General features: G+C 43.9%; 1 protein-coding gene across 1 annotated transcript in view; it reads right to left on the bottom strand.

The window, feature by feature from the left end:
• The window catches only part of LOC122815200 (serine/threonine-protein kinase WNK1-like), a 1,238,062-nt gene that overhangs the window by 642,361 nt on the left and 575,531 nt on the right, over positions 1-20,170 (bottom strand). Inside the window, exon 5 of the mRNA XM_044087494.1 lies at positions 6,431-6,519. Coding sequence (XP_043943429.1) covers positions 6,431-6,519 — 89 coding nt within the window. The remainder of the gene's footprint in view (positions 1-6,430; positions 6,520-20,170) is intronic.

Genomic DNA, 20,170 nt, shown 5'->3' with positions numbered 1-20,170 from the left:
ACATAGCTTTATATGTCAGGCATAGATCGCCTCGAAGTAGGCGGTATGCAACTGAGTAGAGCTGGAGTTTTTTTAACCGAGCAGCATATGGCATCTGTTTGAGTCCCTTGATCATCCTGGTGAGGTACTTTTGGGGTCTTTCTAATTGCTGCAGGTGTCTGGTAAGGTACATCCCAAAGCGGGCATCGTATTCTATGATTGGCCTGATGAGAGATGAATAAAGGGGACGATTACCTCTCTTGATCTAGATGTGAATCCTTTCATGATGAGGTGGGCTATGTAGAAGGTCTTTCTAACCACTTTGGCAATGTGGTTGTCAAAGGAGAGATTGCTATCAACTTGGGTCCCCAGATCCCTAATTACTTTCTCTGTACTTAATGGGTTACCACCTATGTGGTAATTTGTGGGCACATTGTTTTTGCCAAAGGGTATGACTATACACTTTTTGGCATTTAGCTTTAGAACATAGCTCTGGCACCAGTTATCCGACTCTGCGAGACCTTTTTGAAGGATGTTTGTCTCAGCTGGAGAGTCGATTATGGCGCCCAGTTTGCAGTCATCTGCGAACTTGGTGAGCCATAGTCCTCCCACGTTGGCCTGTACCTCAGAAAAGTAAATACTGCACAAGAGAGGTCCTAGGACAGAACCTTGTGGGATGCCACTTGTGACTGGTTTCGAGTCCGACATGGCTCCAGCAACTCTGACTCTGTGGGTTCTGTCTTTGAGCCAGTTTGCAACCCATCTTGTGACATAGGGGTTTATATTTAGGCTGGATAGCTTATCTATGATGTCCAAGTGGGGTATTGTGTCAAATGCCTTTTGCGAGGTCCAGATAGGCTGTGTGGACTACCTTCCCTTCATCTATGGCCTTGGTGACTGTTTCGAAGAAGTCGACCAGGTTCAAAAGGCAGGATCTGCCCTTGACGAAACCAGATTGGGTAGGATCTAGTGTCTGTAGGTCCCCAATGTCTTTGTTTATGAGTTCCATGATCCTCTCCACAGCCTTGCATACTAGGCTAGTCAGGCTTATGGGGCGATAGTTTCCAGGGTCCGCAGAGACACCACCTTTGTGGAGTGGGACCACTGCTGCTGTACGCCATTCTTTGGGCACATATCCTGTAGTGACGCTGAGATTGTACAGCAGTTTTACTTGAGGGATTAGTTCTTCTTGGAGTTCATATAGGACGCAACCCGGGACGCCATCTGGTCCCATGGAAGAAGTGTTTTTTTGCTTTGGAGAGTGCGGCCTTCACCTGAGCATCAGAGATGTTTGGGAGACTGCACTCTGCCGGGATAGATACTTGCTCTTTTGGGGGGGAGGGGGTGGAGAAGTTTGCACTGAACTCTGCCAGGATATTGGCGATGTTTGTGGGTTCAGTGTATTTTTTGTCATTTAGAATCAAATCAGAACAAGTCTGGGAGTTGCATCCCAGGTTCCTAACATAACTGAAAAAAGCGTTATGATTGTCTTTAGTGTCCTGTGCAATTTTTCTCTCGAAGCTGGCCTTGGAGGATTTTATGAGGGATCGTAATTTTTTGCTAGTACTGATCAGAGATGCCTTCCCTTTTAGGGATTTTGCACTATCATGTAGTAGCTTCCTCCTTCTGTTGTACAGTTTATTTATGGCTGGGGTCCACCAGACTGGACGCCTGCCTTTGGATGACTGGGTCTTGATTTTGTTTGGGATAGCATGATCCATGCATTCCTGGAGATGCCCGTAGAATGCGTTTATATAGGATTCTGCAGTTTGGGCCGTAGTTTCCACTGGCCCTGGGGCCTTGAAGGATTCCACTTCAGTTTTGAGAAGTGTAAAGTTCGCTTTTGAGAAGTTTTTCACTGTGGCTTTCTGGGCTGGGGGTGGGGTCGGGATGTGGATATCCAGTGAAATTAGTTTATGGTCTGATCTTACCAATGAGGGATATACTTCTGGTATGGAGCATAGATTCCCCATGTTGGTAATGATCAGGTCTAGTATGTTTTCCCCTCTTGTGGGAGTGGTGACTAGTTGTTCCATAGCATTTGAGTTTATAAATTCCAGGAACCTTTGGGCTAAGGTGCTGGGGCTTGAGTAATGCTCCCAGTCTATGTTTGGGTAGTTGAAGTCGCCCAATATAATGGTGTTCGGAGAGACCTTAGTGTTCTCCAATGTTTTCAGGAAAGCAGAGTGGGATTCCTGACAGAGGATGGTCTGTAGAATGCTATAAACTGAAAAGCAGTCTTGCCCACTGTCAGTTGCACATGGATGGTCTCCGATACTTCGTGCACTGCCACTAACCTGGAGGTGTGGATATCCTTGATAAATATGGATACTCCCCCTCCCTTTTGTGGTGCGGTCCGGGTTTTGGGGCCGAAAAGCATGCTATGAGGTATAACCTGGTAGTGCTGGGGTGCTCTCTGGAGCCTTGAACCAGGTTTCTGTCACTGCACAGATATCGATGTTCTCCATACTGAGGAGAGCTTAGAGTGCATGCATCTTGAGGTTAAGACTTCTGGCGTTTAGCAGCATTACCCTTAGTTTCTTGTTCCTTGTGCTGTCTATGGAGGTGGGTTTGAATTTTGAGCCTTGCCTAAAAAAGGCACTATGGGGGTGGCAAGAGCCTTTGCCAATATCCGAAAGCCCAGGGGTGACAGGTGCAAGCCGTCCCTAGCGAAGCAACGTGGCTTGTCGAGCATGTCATCCCAGGCTGACAGACACTGGATCCCCTTTGAATGACACCAAAATTTTAGCCAATTGTTAAAATTGATCATTTTGTCTTTATACTGTGGCATCATTCTAGGTGAGGGTAAGATGTTGCTCAAGGTCAGGGTCATACCGGCCTGGGCTACATGATCAGAGAGCTCCTCTATGTCTCTTTTCATGTAGTCGAGGGAGGTACATCTCAGGTCATTCACGCCAGCATGTACAATGACAGAGTCATATTTGTATTTGCTTTGGAGTGACCTGAGTGCTTGCGTTATGTGGTGGATCCTAGCGCCCGACAGGCAGCTCACTGTGACCTTCTCTTTATTCAGCCTGGTGAGCGGGACGTCAGTGTGTCTGACAATAGAGTCACCTATTACAAGGGTATCAGGTGTGTTATTCAGCCTTAAGGGCTGTGACTGCTTGGCACACTGACTTTGTGTGCTATGTGTTGTACGTGTTTTGTTTTGGGGTAGCGTTTGCTTGGATGTCTGCTTTGGAGGTCTCCGTTGCTTAGGTAGATTTTTATTTAGAGCCTCCGAGTATGTTTTTGTGTTTTTATGTGTTTGGTTCGCTGTTGTGGTGGGACTATGTGATACTGGAATTGTGTTGTGTGAGGTTACCTTCTCCTCCTGACTGGTTACACCAGTTTTGAGATGAGAGAGTTCAGCCTCCAGTTTGGCTATATGGTTGCATCTCTCACATATATTTGAACCTGTTTGGAGGAGGAGAGGGTTGTCACATGAGACAGTTGTAACATTGCCTCAAAATTCCCACATTCACCAGCTGGACTGGAGAGGAAACCATTGACTGACCTTTGGACATGCTAGCGTAATATAGGGAACTGAATTAAAACGGACCAATAGGGGACAAGGTAATCGTAGAGAGTATAAGAGTAAGTAGTGCTTATGGTTTATTAGTGCTAACTTGTAAGATTACTTATTTGGACCAGTGAGGGGCCTTAGAATGAGAATATGGTGTTTAATTTGAGAGATAGAGCAGTTCTAAGGGAAAAAGTGAAGAGCAGACTTTGTGGAGCCAGGAATAGCTTAAACCCAATTAGGCGTCGCTGCCCGATGTTGTGCTATGCGCAAAAACGCGCAAAAGAGGGTTTTAAGAGAGGGAGATCAAGGAGTTTGGAATTGACCCAAAATGGCCAATAAAACTACAGTTTCAAGGCAGTAACCACTCCCACAGGGGCAGGCAGGCTGCTCAATGTTTATCACTGCCACTGATGAACACAGAGACTTCCCTTTAGCCCAAGCAAACAATGGCCTCCAAAAAACTTACAAACAGTTCAGAACAGCAAATCTGTAACTGAACTTTTTTAAATCTCAGAAAAGTGGGAAAAAAGCAAGATTTTTTTGTTTTTTTTAAGGAAAGCAGAGGTTCACAAGTATCAACAAGTTATAACAGTGCAGTAAATGACCCCGCACTTGAGTGCTAGGCCAGAGACAGATAAAATGAAAGTTTTAAGAAAAAAACGATTTTAAAAATAAGTGCAGGCAGGAAATTCAGTAATCAGCTCTAGGTTGTGTTCTAAATACAGTTACCAACACAGAAATCAAGTTTAACAAGCCAGAAAATGCTCAAAAGTAGGTGGCAAACAAATAATCTGAAGCAAAATACTTAAAATCTCAAAAGTGGCTCCTTTCTTCTCTCAGTGTTTTCTCCTCTTGGTGGGTGCTTCACCAACAGCCAACAAGTCCAAAAAGAGTGCTTCACCAACAGCCAACAAGTCCAAAAAGACTGAGTGTGTGTTGAGATGGAATGAGCACTTTGAGGGGTTGATGAATGAAGAGAATGAGAGGGAAAGAAGGTTGGATGATGTGGGGATAGCGAATCATGAAGTACAATGGTTTAGCAAGGAGGAAGTAAGGATAGCTATGAAGAGGATGAAGAATGGAAAGGCTGTTGGTCCAGATGACATACCTGTGGAAGCATGGACATGTTTAGGTGAAATGGCAGTGGAGTTTTTAACCAGATTGTTTAATGAAATCTTGGAAAGTGAGAGGATGCCTGAGGAATGGAGAAAGTGCTTTGGTACCAATTTTTAAGAATAAGGGTGATGTGCAGAGCTGTAGTAACTACAGAGGGATTAAAATGATCAGTCACAGCATGAAGTTATGGGAAAGAGTAGTGGAAGCTATGTTAAGAAGGGACGTGATGATTAGTGATAAGCAGTATGGTTTCATGCCGGGAAAAAGCACTACAAATGCAATGTTTGCTCTGAGAGTGTTGATGGAGAAGTACAGAGAAGGTAAGAAGAAGTTGCATTGTGTTTTTGTAGACTTAGAAAAAGCATATGACAGGGTGCCTAGAGAGGAGCTGTGGTATTGTATGAGGAAGTCGGGAGTGTCAGAGAAGTATGTAAGAGTGGTACAGGATATGTACGAGGGTAGTGTGATAGCAGTGAGGTCTGCGGTGGGAGTGACGGATGCATTTAAGGTGGAGTTGGGGTTACGTCAAGAATCAGCTCTGAGCCCTTTCTTATTTGCAAGGGTGATGGACAGGTTGACAGACAAGATCAGACAGCTGTCCCCATGGACTATGATGTTTGCAGATGACATTGTGATCTGTAGTGAGAGTAGGGAATAGGTGGAGGAGACCCTGGAGAGATGGAGATCTGCTCTAGACAGAAGAGGAATGAAGGTCAGCAGGACTAAGAATATGTGTGTGTGAATGAGAGGGAAGATAGAGGAATGGTGAGAATGCAGGGAGTAGAGGTGGTGAAGGTGGATGAGTTTAAATACTTGGGATCAATAGTTCAGAGTAACTGAGTGTGGAAGAGAGGTGAAAAAGAGAGTACAGGCAGGATGGAGTGGGTGGAGAAGAGTGTCAGGAGTGATTTGTGACAGATTAGTACCAGTAAGAGTGAAAGAGAAGGTCTACAAGAGGGTAGTGAGACCAGCTATGTTATATGGGTTGGAGACAGTGGCATTGACAAAAAGGCAGGAGTTTGAGCTGGATGTGGCAGAGTTAAAGATGTTAAGATTTGCACTGGGTGTGACGAGGGTGGACAGGATTAGGAATACGTATATTAGAGGGTCAGCCCAGGCTGGAAGGTTTGGAGACAAAGCCAGAGAGGCAAGATTACGTTGGTTTGGACTTGTGCTGAGGAAGGATGCTGAGTATATTGGGAAAAAGATGCTAAGGATGAAGCTATCAGGTAACAGGAAAAGAGGAAGGCCTAAGATAAGGTTTATGGATGTGGTGAGAGAGGACATGCAGGTGGTTAGTGTGACAGAGCAAGATGCAGAGGACAGGAGGAAATGGAAAGAGATGATCCGCTGTGGTGACCCCTAATGGGAACAGCCGAAAGAAGATTATGACTAATGCACATCACTATCCAGAACCTTGACATCCCTAATTTGTCTGTGTTGACAACCTATCCCAATAATCATAACCAGATAGCCCAACTAGACTGGTCTTGAAGCCTATCCTCCTCCGTAGGTTACACTCCAATATTCTCTAATCATCATTTTCTAAGATAGGAGCAAACACAATCTGAGGCAGGGGCGGGGACAGTTGCACTGTGGTAGTGAGAAAGGAGATCAAGGTTTGAGCACTTTTTGAGCACTTTTAAAAGCAACAGAGTTGCTGGACCAGAGCCACAAAGATATTCTATTCAACAGTCAGAACAGACAAACAGGGTAACAAGTTATCAAAACCAAGAGCAAAAAAGATTAGGAACAATTACTGTCTCTTAACAGGCTAAGAATAGTCTGTATTTACTTTAAAACCCTTACCGTTCTTCTTTATTTTGCTGTATACATCCTTCAATGATTTCCTTTACTTCAGGAATTGCTACCTTATCAAAACTTGCTGGTTTCACGCCCTGCAACAGAGGAAATGTACAACAGTCATGGGTAAAGAAAAAATTACCAATGAAGCCTTCTAGCATGCTCTGCAGTCCTTGAAATACCTATTCAGAATGGGTAAAGTACAGTTTTGTACCTACCATAAATGTAGATGTCCGATAGGAATGCATCTGCAGTCCTTACAAATGGGTTGTCCTGTCGTCAGGCAGCCCTTCGGTCGGCCGGATTCCAAAGTCTGGGTCTGGCCTCGGCTGGTGTCGCACTTCACCCGACGTCATAGCTGCAGTTATTCGGGTATAAAGGCATCAGCCGACGCCATTTTCCTCAGTGTTTCTTGCCCCAGATGCCAGGTGCCCTCTTGGAAGGCTAAATTTGGATAAATGCCAATGATTCCAAACAGTAGAGAGCAAACACAAAAAATAAGCATGTATGTACAGATATACAACAAATACACCATAATAGATTCCCCCAGCTAGCTATAAGATGGGCAAATACCCTAGGAGCACCACAGAGGGGAAGGCGGGTGGGTAATCCTGACTGCAGATGCATTCCTATCGGACATCTACATTTATGGTAGGTACAAAACTGTACTATGTCCTTCAAGGATGCATCTGCAGTCCTTACAAATGGATAGAATACCATAGCCAAACTGGGGGAGGTGGACAAATAAAGTTATGGTGTAGTTAGGATCCCTTGCAAAACAGCAGTGGCAAAGCCTGCTCGGGATCTAGAGTATAAAGGTAAATTATAATGCTTGGCAAATGTATGCACGGAGCTCCAAGTAGCAGCTTCTAAAATGTCCTTGGTAGCCACTCCTCGTAAGAAGGCTGTGGTAGTGGCTGTTGCCCTTGTAGAGTGAGGCCTGATGTTCTCTGGAGTTTTCTTTCCATGGTAGGAGTAACAAAATCTAATGCAATTTCCTATCCACTTGGAGATTGTCTGTTTTGAAATTGCTTTTCCTTCCCTTCCTGTTGCATATGCTACCAGTAGCTGGTCAGTTTTTCTATTGCCCTTGGTCCTGTCCAGGTAATAGCGTAATTGTCTATGCACATCCAAGGTATGTAGTAGTCTTTCTCCCCTGTTCTGCGGGTTAGGGAAGAATGTAGGTAGGTGGATAGCCTGATTTAAGGAAACTCTGGAAACCACCTTAGGCATAAAGGAAGGATTTGTTCTCATGGACACTATCTTGATGGAAGATCAGGAAGGGTTGCACTGCCATTAATGCCTGAAGTTCAGATACCCTTCTTGCTGAAGTGATTGCCAGCAGGAAAGCAGTCTTCCATGATAAGTATTGCAATTCTGATGTTGCTGCTGGTTCGAAAGGAGGAAGTGTCAATTTTTCTAGCACAAAGTTAAAGTCCCATGCTGGTAATGGTGGCTTCCTAGGAGGCTTTACATTTTTAATTCCTCTCAGAAACTGCCTGAGCAGAGGATGTGAGAAGACAGGAGGATCCAAGTCGTACTCTGCTGAAATAGCTGATGCATCTTGATGGAGGAGTAGGGCAGGCCTGTGTGGAAGAGTATTCCAGAATGTTGGCTATGTTTACCAGTGACACATCATCTCCTTTTTCAGTACTCCAAATGAGATATCTCTTCCATTTTGCTGAATAATTTTTTCTTGTTGAGGGTCTGCGAGCCTCAAGGATAATGTCTTTAACCCTTTGGGATAAATTTGGGTTAATTGGTCTTATGCAATGTTCCAGGCAGTCAGCTGCAGAGTTTTCAGGTTGGGATGCAGATTGTTGTAATTGTTCTGTGTTAACAGCAAGGGAACTAGGGGTAGTGGCCACATTTGTTCTCGAGACATGCTCCTCAGTAATGGGTACCAATGTTGCCTTGGCCAGTCTGGAGCTATCAGAATGATCCTTGGACGGTCCTCTTTGATCTTCAATAGCACTTTGTGCATCAAAGGAAGTGGTGGAAATGCATATGCTGCCAGGTTTTTCCAACTGAAGGATAGGGAGTCCACCTTCCAAGCAAGTGGGTGGTACGTCCTTGTGCAGAATTTCTTTAGTTGGTGATTGTGTGGGGATGCAAATAAGTCTATTTCTGGGAGTCCCCATTTTTTTGTAATGGTTTTGAAGATGTCCGGATGCAGCATCCATTCGTGGGCATCCGTGGTAGTCCTGCTTAAAATGACTGCTAGGATGTTTTCTTTTCCTGGTACAAAAATTGCTTTCAACTGTATGTTGTAGCTCAGGGCCACATTCCAGAGATCCAGTGCCATCCGGCAAAGAGGGTATGAGTGTGTGCCTCCCTGTTTGTTGATGTACCACATAACTGTGGTGTTGTCTGTCCTTATCATCAATAGACCTTGCTGAAGGAATGGTCTGAATGCCTGAATTGCCAGTTTTACTGCCAGCATTTCATTTAGATTTATGTGTAGGTGCAGTTGGTTTTGAGTCCATAAGCCTTGTATGCACTTGTCCAGCATGTGTGCCCCCCATCCGAGGTCTGAGGCGTCTGTCGTGATGGTTTGGCTTGGTTGAGCACTGTGAAAGGGCAATCCTGTGTTTGATTGACAAGCCTGAGCCCACCATAGGAATTCTTGCTTCAGGCATGGAATAATGGGAATCTGGGTTTCCAAGCTGTACTTGTGTTGAGACCATAAATTCCTTAGGTACCACTGTAGTTTTCTCATATACAGCCTGGCATGAGGAACCAATATTATGCAGGATGCCATGAAGCCCAAGGCTTGCAGAACTTTTCTTGCTGTCAGATGGTTCTGTTTTGTTAAGGCCAAGAAGTAGAGAGGTAGCTGCTCCTGTTTTTCTACTGTTAGGAATGCCATTTGCCTTGATGTGTCCAACTCTGCACCCAAAAAGGTTATTCTCTGGGATGGTATCAGTCTTGACTTTTTTAAATTGACTGTGTATCCCAGGGCTTGTAGCAGATAAATGACCCTTTGTAAATCTTCTGCTAGCTTGCTTTCGTTGTCCGCTTGTATCAGGCAGTCGTCCAGGTATGGGTAGATTTGGATTCCCTGAAGCCTGCAATGAGCAATTACTGATGCCAGGCATTTCGTGAACACTCTGGGCGCAGTAGATAAGCCACAGGGCAATGCTGAGAATTGATAATGCTCTGATCCTGCAAGAAATCTGAGGTATCTTCTGCAGTTTGGTCGTATGGGGACGTGCAGGTATGCCTCCTTGAGATCTAGAGTCACCAGCCAAGACTCCTTGCCCAGCATGGGAAGAAGCTGCTGTAGGGTCAGCATTTTAAATTTTGGAACAATGAGGAATGTGTTTAACGCGGACAAGTCGAGAATAGGTCTCCATTTGGCTTCTTTTCTTGGTACCAGGAAGAGTCTGGAGTAAAATCCCTTCCCTTGCTCCATAGATGGTACCTTTTCTACAGCTCTCATCCTTAATAATTGAGATATTTGTTTTAGTGCTTCTGCCTTTTGATCTGGAGGTAGGTTTGGCATTCCTCTCTTCCCTGGTAGAGTATGGAAGTGAAACCTGTAACCTTGGTCTATTATCTGTAAAATCCACTTGTCTCTTGTGATGTAATGCCAGTTTGTTGTAAATAAGGCTAGCTTCCCGCCTAAGGGTGCTTGCAGTTGTTCCCTGGTAGGCGGTGCCAGAGCCAAGTCACTGTGATTGACCAGTAGTTGTGGTGGTGGCTGTGCCTCGCTGGTTGTTGCCCTGCCACTGACATCCTCTGTAAGCACCCCTGGATTGGCTTCTGCCTCTTGAACGCCTATTCCTGCCTCTCTGAGTTCTGGAGGAGTCTGGAAAGGACCAATTCTTGGAGGGCCAATTCCTGCTAAACCTCGGTGGTTGGACCTGCAAGAAATCTTTGACTGTTTGGACAGATTTTGCCTTCTCTTCCATCTTCTTCAGTACTTGTTGTGCAGGAGAGCCAAACAATTGATCTTATCCATAGGAGTATCTAATAGTTTTGATTTGACATGGTCTGGTAAGGCCTGTTCTTTTAGCCATGCATGCCTTCTGATGACTGTGCCAGTCATGGCTGATCTAAAGGAAGCCTCCAGTGCATCATAGCCGCATTTGAGGGAATGGTTACTGACTTGTTGAATGTTATGTACCATTTCCTGCACATATTTTTTGTCTATTGTTTCATCTGAGGACACTTTTTTGGTTAACTGATCTAGTAAAAATTCTTGATACTGCATCATGTGAAATTGACAGTTCAAGGCCCTAGCTGAAAGAGTAGCAGAAGTGTAAACTTTTTTACCCCATCTCTCTAAGGATCTGGATTCCCTTTCAGAGGGGGGGGGTTTGGCAGAGGTGGCTGCTACAGCCTTAGGTCCTTGGGAGATAGTCTCTGGATCTGCAAGGGGAGCCTTATATAAGTGGTAATGTGTGTCCGGGACCCTGTAGTATCTATCGGGCTTAACAGGGGCCGGAGGCAGAGAATCAGGAGCAGTACAAGCATCATTAAATGCATCATCTACAACAGAAAGAACTGGAGGTATGGCTAAAGGCATATGTTGTGGTAAATGCAGAAAAGTTCTAAGCCTTTTTCTGGAATCTGAAAAATCCTGGCCCTGCCACTGAAATTGTTCCCTCATAGCATGCAGGGTTTCCCCAAAGGAAAATTCCTCAGGCGGAGAGGCAGAAGGAATGGACTCTTCACCATCAGAGTCTTCATAAGGGGAGTATGGGGCCTCTGGAGGGTCTGTATCATTTGAATCATCAGAGGAATCATCTGAAGACACTGGCTCAGGGAGCTCTGCTCTAGGCCTCTTCTCTGGAGGCGGATGAGAGGCCCTGTCTGGTTGAGGTTGGGATCCTCGGATTAAAGAAATGAGATCCTGTGCTAAACTAAGCATTTGTGAACTAGAGCTAGGCCTGTGAGAGGGGGCTTAGCAGGCACAGATTTAGTAGTTTTAGCTGCTTTAGCCCTGGCAAAGGCCTTAATGGACATGGCTGCAGGTGGCCTAGCAGCTCCACGTGCAGGGGTTGAAATATCCAAGGGAATAGTGTCTGATAATTCCTGAGAAACTGTAACAGTAAGTGGGATATCAGAAGCCGATTCCACGAGGTTAGAAGAGGCCTCGGCAGGAGGAAGATTTTCGGCTGAAGGAGGAACCGCTTGCTCGGTTTCAGCCGAAACCGAGACACTCGCGGTTGGCTTAACCGCGGTTTTGGCCGAAACCGCGGACTGCGAGTGTCGGTCCTTTTCCTTGCGTTTTTTAGAAATTTGCGAAGTCGGAGGATCCGACGGCATAATATATGCAAAATCGGAGCCGAAAAACTCCTCAACAAACTCCGACCGACGTCTAAGCGTCCGCCGGTTAAAAGAAGCACAGGCTAGACAAGCTGCGACGTCGTGGTCTGGGCCTAGACAAGGTAAGCAGTAAGAGTGGAAATCTTTATGAGGTATTTGTTTCCCACAAGTTAAACAGTTATTCACTTTTTCTGACATCGGCTGAGGCAAGAAAGAGTCCCCAACGGGGTACTTAGCTTTTTAGAAGTCTTCGAAGTAGTTTTCGGTAGTAGTAATCTCTGGTTCTGACCGACCGGCACTTGCGAACAGCTTCTGCTTCGGGCGCCACGTGGCAAGAAAGACTGAGGAAAATGGCGTCGGCTGATGCCTTTATACCCGAATAACTGCAGCTATGACGTCGGGTGAAGTGCGACACCAGCCGAGGCCAGACCCAGACTTTGGAATCCGGCCGACCGAAGGGCTGCCTGACGACAGGACAACCCATTTGTAGGGACTGCAGATGCATCCTCGAAGGACATCAGCGGTTTTTTTTTTAAACATGAGGATGCCTATTTTTTACTTCACTGTAGCGCTGTGATTTCTACATATTTAACTACAACTTTACTGAAAGTGTATCCATTTGTCCCACTATTCTACAGTGTCAGGATATTTCTTTCCAATTCTGTCCCCTGGATAATCAACGTAGATCTGTGTAGATTAATAACTGGCTACAATAAATACAGCACACATTTCCAAAAACACTTCTCTGAAGGTTTAAGTCGAACTACAGAAAATATAAAATCATAAACTGTCATAATATTCTTTTTACATTACGACACAACTGCATGACATACTTAACCGTAATTGCTGCTCTACAAATAGGACTACCTGCTGATGTAAAATTAACAGTCTACTAACAGCAATGAACCTACTCCCACTAGTCAGTAGCCAACCAGTCAAGTCACAGCCAACAGAATGCCCTCAAGCTGTAGTAATTTGAAAGACATCTTGATAGTTTTCACTACTTGGCTCTTAGTAGGGAAAGATAATGAGTATGAATTTGAAAAACTCACAGTACAGAGTATTCCGAAATAGAATAAGGGTAACAATCACTAAAAATAAAAAATCCCTCTATATGGGTCTAGGACTATTCACTGAAAGCACATTTCACTGAAACATTTGACTGTGCACAATTCACTGAAAGTTATATATGGACTTTTCCCCACTGTAGTGCGATCCTGGGGTTAGTATATATATAGCAAAGGGGGTGTGGGGGCATAGTCCCCCCATCTATTTTAAATATTTTGAACTATATACATGGACACTTGCAATTCCAATACATTACTCTTTTCTGAACATTATATCCAAACTATGTGGGGGGGGGGGGCAACACCCCCCTTACTATATATACTAACTCCAGGGTTGCACTACAGTGGGGAAAAGACCATATATAACTTTCAGTGAAATGTGTTTTCAGTGAATTGAGCTTTCAGTGATTTGTGCATAGTCATTTGACTTTCAGTGAATAGTCCTAGACCCGTGTGTGTGTATGTGTATGTGTATATATATATATATATATATATATATATATATATATATATATATATATGTGTGTATGTATATATATATATATATATATATATATATATATATATATATATATATATATATATGTGTGTGTGTGTGTATGTATGTAAAGGCAATGGAATATACACGCAAACAAGATAATGCAGTTTTCACTTTTATTTGACCAGACTAGCCTCACTAGGCCTCTGGCCCATTTATAAGAAAACACAATTTGGCCAGAACGTGGAGGAAATTCTAAAGTACTACAATATCTTCAAAACCTACACTTGCTTCTAATTAAAGCAGACAGGTTCTTGGTTTAACATTTTCAAAGGATGGCATTTCATACGTGCAGCATCACACCTTAATGCTAGAATACAAATCCACACACCTGTTGTGGGGATAGAACCCAAAGCTTCTTCACCCTCCTGTTATAACACGTGAATGTGCAATCTACTCACACTGTTGAGGCATAACAATGGGGCTAGGGAGATGGGAGGCCACAGAGGAGCAGGCATCTATTAATTCACATATCTATGCAAAAAGTATAATATGGTGAAAACAGTACAGTTATGACAGATGCCTGCTAAAACCAAAGATCCTTGACTGCTGACTTGCTATCTCTCTGCCTCTGGCAAAGGCAATAAAAGCTGATCATATTTTCAGCACCGATTTCTCCTATCCAAGTAAAGTCTTCAGTTGTCTATATACAACTAATAAATGCAACAGCCCTTCCCCCTTTATTTTAAGAACAAAGGAAAATATAAGGAAGTGGACACCTTAATTCAGAATAAATACTGTAACGATCTTTGGCAGAAGAGTTAGTCCTATAATCCTGTCCTTATAACATAGGAAAGAGGATTCCCTGCACATGGCAGATTGTAATTCTGAAATCCAAAAAGAAAAATCCATGGTATCCCTTGAAGTCTCAGAAAACCAAGTATGAAATCTATACTGGGTCAAAAACAAACTAAGCAGAAACTTTGCACTGTGGTAGGTATGAAGTTCACCCTTGAAATATGTTATGCACCTAGTTCACTTATAAAATTCAAACTTTAAAGTACATACTACAAAATAATAGTAGGCAGTCCACAGTAGAGTTAAAAATGGAATATCCTTTACTGGAACACACAAACAACTGATCCTAGTTGAGTGTAATGAAAAGCACTAATGATTTTCACTATTCAACTAGGACCGCTAGGATTGCTTTAAGCACTAATGCTTTTCATTATTCAACTCGGACCGCTAGGATTGCTTTAAGCATTAATGCTTTTCATTATACTCAACTAGGATCGCTTTGTGATTATACTCAACTAGGATCACTTGTTTGTGTGTTTCAATAAAGGATATTCCATTTTTAACTCAACTATGAACTACCCATTTTATTTTGTAATACGTATTTTAAAGTTCAAATTTTATTAGTGAACTAGGTGCTTAACCTTTCAAGGAGTGAACTTTATACTCTCCACACTGTGAAGTTTCTGCCTTTTTTTTGTGTTTAAATTCTGAAATCCACTTAGCTGAGATATCTACCAGTGTGGCAATTTTTTTTAAGAGTACAATTTTAAAAGGGGGGTGGGGATGCTGCTGATTCAAATGGATTTTTTTTCAGCACAATCTTCAAGACCCATGGAGGAACAATACCCTTCTTAAAAGCCCTTAAATGCAAACTGCCCGGTACTTCACTAGCAAATGGGTATACAGAGGGGAAATTCAGATGCAGAGAGGCAGAAACAGAAAAGGCAAGCACCTTCATAGATGCATAAGGAAGGCATGTTTTGTTTAACTCCGAGATAGATGAGGAGGCCATATATCCTGGAATACTGAGGAAATCCCTCACAGATGTCTGAAAAAAAAAGCATCTGGAAAGAAAAAACTGTCTAGAAAAAAAAAAAAGTGTCTGAAAGGTGTGCTTTATCCTGGCTTCTACGTGTTCAACGGGGCTCAAAGAAATAAAACTCTGATGGGAACAGGTAGCATTTTGAAACTTTTAGGGGTAATCCCAGAGAATGCATTAGTTCATTGTGGTTTGCACAGTCATTTACATCTCCCTCCAAGGACATAGCCTGAATGAGGCTGCCGCCCAGATAAAGGTAAATGTGCATGACCATTGTCATGCAGAAGAACATTACTAGAGTCGAGCACTTCATAAGTACCCTGAGTGCAGTACACAAGACAAAGGGCAAAGCAGGTGAATAGCTAACAGAATAAAGTACAGTTTTGTACCTACCATATATGTAGATGTTAGTGTGTTCACACTGCTGCAGTCATCACACTTGGGGTTATCCTGCCGTCAGGCGGTCCCGCAGTCGGCCAGAGTTCCAAAGTCTTGGTCCGGCATCGGTTGCTGTCGCTTCTTCCCTGACGTCAGTGCGCCAGGGGTATACAAGAGGCATCCGACGCCATTTTCTTCAGTTTTTCTTGCCCCAGATGTCAGGTGCCCCCAAGTAGGTAGGCAATACATATTGCTAATTAAACATGTAAAGGAAATAAAAGGAATGCCTTTAATTACAAGCAAATACACCACAAAGGTTGTTCAAGATAGAAAGGTATAGAAAAGTTCAGCTAGGTCAGAGGGGATGGCGGGAGGGTAACTTGGACTGCAGCAGTGTGAACACTCGAACATCTACATTTATGGTAGGTACAAAACTGTTCTATGTTCATCGTGTTACACTGCTGCAGTCATCACACTTGGGTAGAATCCCAAAGCTAAGGATGGGCTGTGGAAATAAACAGGGTTTGGAGAAGCTAGTAGGCCCTGCAGAACTGCAGTGGCAAAGCCAGCTCTGGTTTTAGAGTATAGAGGCAGGTGATTGTGCTTGGTGAAGGAGTGCACTGAACTCCAAGTTGCAGCCTCCAAAATATCCTTGGTTGGTACCCCTCTGAGAAAGGCTGCTGATGTAGCTGTAGCCCTGGTGGAATGTGGCCTAATGTTAGCAAGTACAGGTTTCCCATGATGTGTGTAGCAGAAACGGATACAATGTCCTATCCATTTTGAAATGGTCTGTTTTGAGATCGCTTTTCCTTGTGAGCCTGCAGCATAGGATACAAAGAGCTGGTCAGATTTTCTGAAAGCCTTAGTTTTATCCAAGTAGTAACGTAATTGCCTGTGAAGGTCCAAAGAATGCAGGCGCCTTTTCTCCTTTGTTCTGGGGGTTTGGGAAAAAGGTGGGCAAATGAATGGTTTGGTTTAGGGCCACACTGGATACCACCTTTGGCATAAAGGAAGGGTTAGTTCGTAGAGCGACTCTGTCTTGATGAAAAATGGTGAAAGGCTCCACTGCCATTAGGGTCTGTAGCTCTGAGACTCTTCGTGCTGAAGTTATTGCTAGCAGCAGGGCAGTTTTCCATGATAGAAACTGTAAATCAGCTGTAAAAGCTGGTTCAAAAGGCGGCAGTGTAAGCTTTTCCAGGACAAAGTTGAGAGCCCAAGTTGGTGTTGGTGCTTTCCGGGGCAGTCTTATGTTCTTAGCCCCTCTGAGGTACTGTCTTAGCAGTGGATGTGAAAATATAGAAGGATCCGTGTTGTAGTGAGATTAAATTGCTGAGGCGTGGATCTTAATAGATGAAAAAGAAAGTCCTTTGCGCAACATCTCAGTCAAATATTGTAAAATCTGAGGAATATTTGGAACAAGGGGATTTTGGCCTTTAGCCTGGTTCCAGGCGCAAAATCTTTTCCATTTGTCTGAATAGGTTTTCCTGGTGCTGGGCCTCCTGGCCTCCAGAATGACATCCATAACATCTTTAGAGAGAAGTGTTGACTGGTTGCTTAGGTAATTTGCCATGCAGCCAGATTTAAAGTCTTGAGCTGGCTGTGTAGAATCCGATTGTTTTGCTGAGTGAGCAGGTGAGGAATTTGAGGCAAAATCCATGGTGGGCCTTGAGCCATGTTCCTTAGTATTGGATACCAGTGTTGGCATGGCCAGTCTGAAGCAATAAGTATAATTTGTGGACTCTCTAATCTGACTTTCAGCAGCACCTTTGCTAGAAGAGGCAGTGGAGGGAAGGCATACACTGTTAATGTTTTCCAACTGAATGAGAGGGCGTCCACTTTCCAAGCTAGTGGGTGGTATGTCTTTGTGCAAAATTTCCAAAGTTGGCAGTTTTGGGGGTTGGCAAACAGATCTATGTCTGGGCGCCCCCAATTTTGAGTTATCATTGCAAATACTTGTGGATCTAGTTGCCACTCGTGAGGATCCAGGATGTTTCTGCTTAGATCTGCCAATGTGTTTTTCTTTCCTGGCAGGAATTGTGCTTGTAGCTGAACTTGGTAGGTCAGTGCTGTGTTCCACAAGGTCATTGCTTGCCTGCATAGGGGTAGGAGTGTGTGCCCCCTTGCTTATTTATGTACCACATTACCGTGGTGTTGTGTCTTTATTAGGAGTTGTCCTGGCTGTAGGAGGTCCTTGAAAGCTGTTAGGGTATTTTGTACAGCTAGCATTTCTTTTTGATTGATATGCAGATTTCTTTGATCTGTAGACCATTTGCCCTGAATGCACTGTCCTGCCATGAGTGCTCCCCAGGCATAATCCGATGCATCTGTTGTTATAGTTTGCCTGGCTGTGGGTAAGGTAAAAGGCTGACCCTTGTTGAGGTGACATGCCTGAGCCCACCATAGAATCTCCAGTTGAAGGCAGGGGATGAGTGGTATCATTGTCTCCAAGCTGTGGTTGTGTTGAGTCCATACGCTTTTCAGGTACCATTGTAATTTCCTCATATGCAGTTTTGCAAATGGTATTAGTAGTATGCAAGATGCCATGAATCCTAAGGCCTGTAGAATTTTTCTTGCAGGGAGTTGGGTCTTTGTTGCCATCATTTTGAAGTATTGAGTCAGTTGTTCTTGCTTATCTGGCATGAGATAAGCCATCTGGGCCATTACATTTAAGCTGGCACCCAGGAATATTATGTGTTGTGAGGGCACTAGTTTTGATTTCTTTTCATTTACTGTGTACCCTAGGCAACTTAATAGGTGTTTGACAAATGCCAGATGCTTTAAAAGAATGTCCTTGCTGTCTGCTTGAATAAGGCAGTCGTCCAGGTATGGACAGATTTGAATTCCTCTTTGTCTGCAGTATGCAATTACTGGTGCCAGGCATTTTGTGAAGACCTTGGATGCAGTACATAAGCCAAAGGGCAGTGCAGAGAATTGATAATGAGTTGAACCTGCAATAAAGCGGAGGTATCTTCTGCAATTTTGTCTGATAGGGACATGCAGGTATGCCTCCTTGCGATCCGTTACTAGCCAAGCCTTCTTGCCCAGCATGGGAAGAAGTTGCTGTAGTGTTAGCATCTTGAATTTGGGTACTTGCAGACAGGTGTTTAGAATTGAGAGGTCCAGAATGGGTCTCCAGGCTTTGTCCTTTCTGGGGACTAGAGAGAGCCTTGAGTAAAATCCTTGTCCTTGCTCCTGTGTAGGTACCTGTTGAATGGCTCTCATGTCCATGAGAGCTGTAATTTGTTTTTGAGTCTCTGCCCATTGATTTGGTGGCAGGTTTGGCATTCCTTTTACCCTTGGTAAAGTGTGAAAATGGAATCTGAATCCTTGAGAGACAATATTTAGGACCCATTTGTCTTTTGTGATTATGTGCCAGCTGTCTGCAAAAAGTGCTAATTTTCCTCCCAAGGGAGCTGCCAAGAGATTTGCTTGGCAGTCTGAGGGTTAAGTCATTGTGTTTGTCTTCTGATAGCTTGGGGCCTGTCTTCTCCTCCTTTCTGGGTTGTGGTACCCCATTGTCGAGGCTTGTAGGGGCATTGAGGGTGACCTCTGCCCCTTGGGCATCTGTATTTGCCCCTCTGTGGTCTGTCAGAAGCTGGAAAGGACCAGTTTTTTGTTGGCCAATTTCTGCTGAAATGAGGGGGTTGAACCTGTAAAAAAATCCTTGACCTTCTGCATAGATTTTGCCTTATCATCCATTTTCTTTAAAACCTCTTCTGCTTTTACACCAAATAAAACATCCTGCTGTAGAGGTGCATCCAATAACTTTGCTTTAACATGATCAGGTAGGGTTTGTTCTTTTAACCAAGCATGTCTACGTATGGCAGACCCAGTCACTGCTGCTCTACAGGAAGCCTCCAATGAATCAAATCCACATTGCAAAGTATGTTTTCCCACTTGTTTAGCTGCATGCAACAAATCTTGCATTTCTTTGAAATCAGGCTGTTCTGAATGTGTGATCATTTTTTGTTTTAATTGAGACATCAGGTATTGCTGGTATTTCAGCATGTGAAACTGGCAATTTAAGGCCCTCATGGCTAGAGTAGCTGAGGTATATACTTTCTTTCCCCATCTGTCTAGTGCTCTGGAATCCCTTTCAGAGGGTACAGGATTTTTAGCAATAGAGGCCTTAACCCCTTTGGGACCCTGGGAAATGATTTCTGGGTCAGCAACAGGGCTTTTATATAGGAATTTGAGAGAGTCAGGGACTCTGTAGTATCTGTCTGGTTTGGCTGGTGCAGGCGGTAGAGAGTCTGGGTTAAGGCTAGATTCTAAATAAACATAATCCAAAATGTCTAACACGGGTGGAATAGCCAGTGGTCTGTGCTGGGGTAGTAAAAGGAACTCTCGGAGCCTTTTCTTAGAATCAGAAATCCTGGCCTTCCCAGTGGAAATGTTCCCTCATGGTATGTAAAGTTTCCCCAAAAGAGTAGGCTTCTGGGGGAGATGCTGATGGAATAGACTCTTCAGCATCAGAATCTTCATAAGGGGGAAAAAGAGTATTCCTGTTCCTCTGAAGAATCTGAGGAAATTGAGACCTGGTCAGAGGAAGCGTAATCCTCCACCTGTCTTGGCCTTTTATCAGGAGGGGGATGGGAACCCCTGATTAGGGTAATTAAATCTTCAGCCATCTTAAGCATCTGTTTCTTAGGCATGGGGCCTTGCACTGGAGACTGCTGTACAGTCTTTTTTGCTTTTAAAGGAGTTTTCAG

Source organism: Protopterus annectens, chromosome 11.part0, assembly GCF_019279795.1.
Source record: "Protopterus annectens isolate FY-2018-M chromosome 11.part0, PAN1.0, whole genome shotgun sequence".
NCBI lineage: Eukaryota > Metazoa > Chordata > Ceratodontiformes > Protopteridae > Protopterus > Protopterus annectens.
Note: the sequence above shows the minus strand (reverse complement) of the source record. Positions and strands in the feature narration are given on the sequence as shown.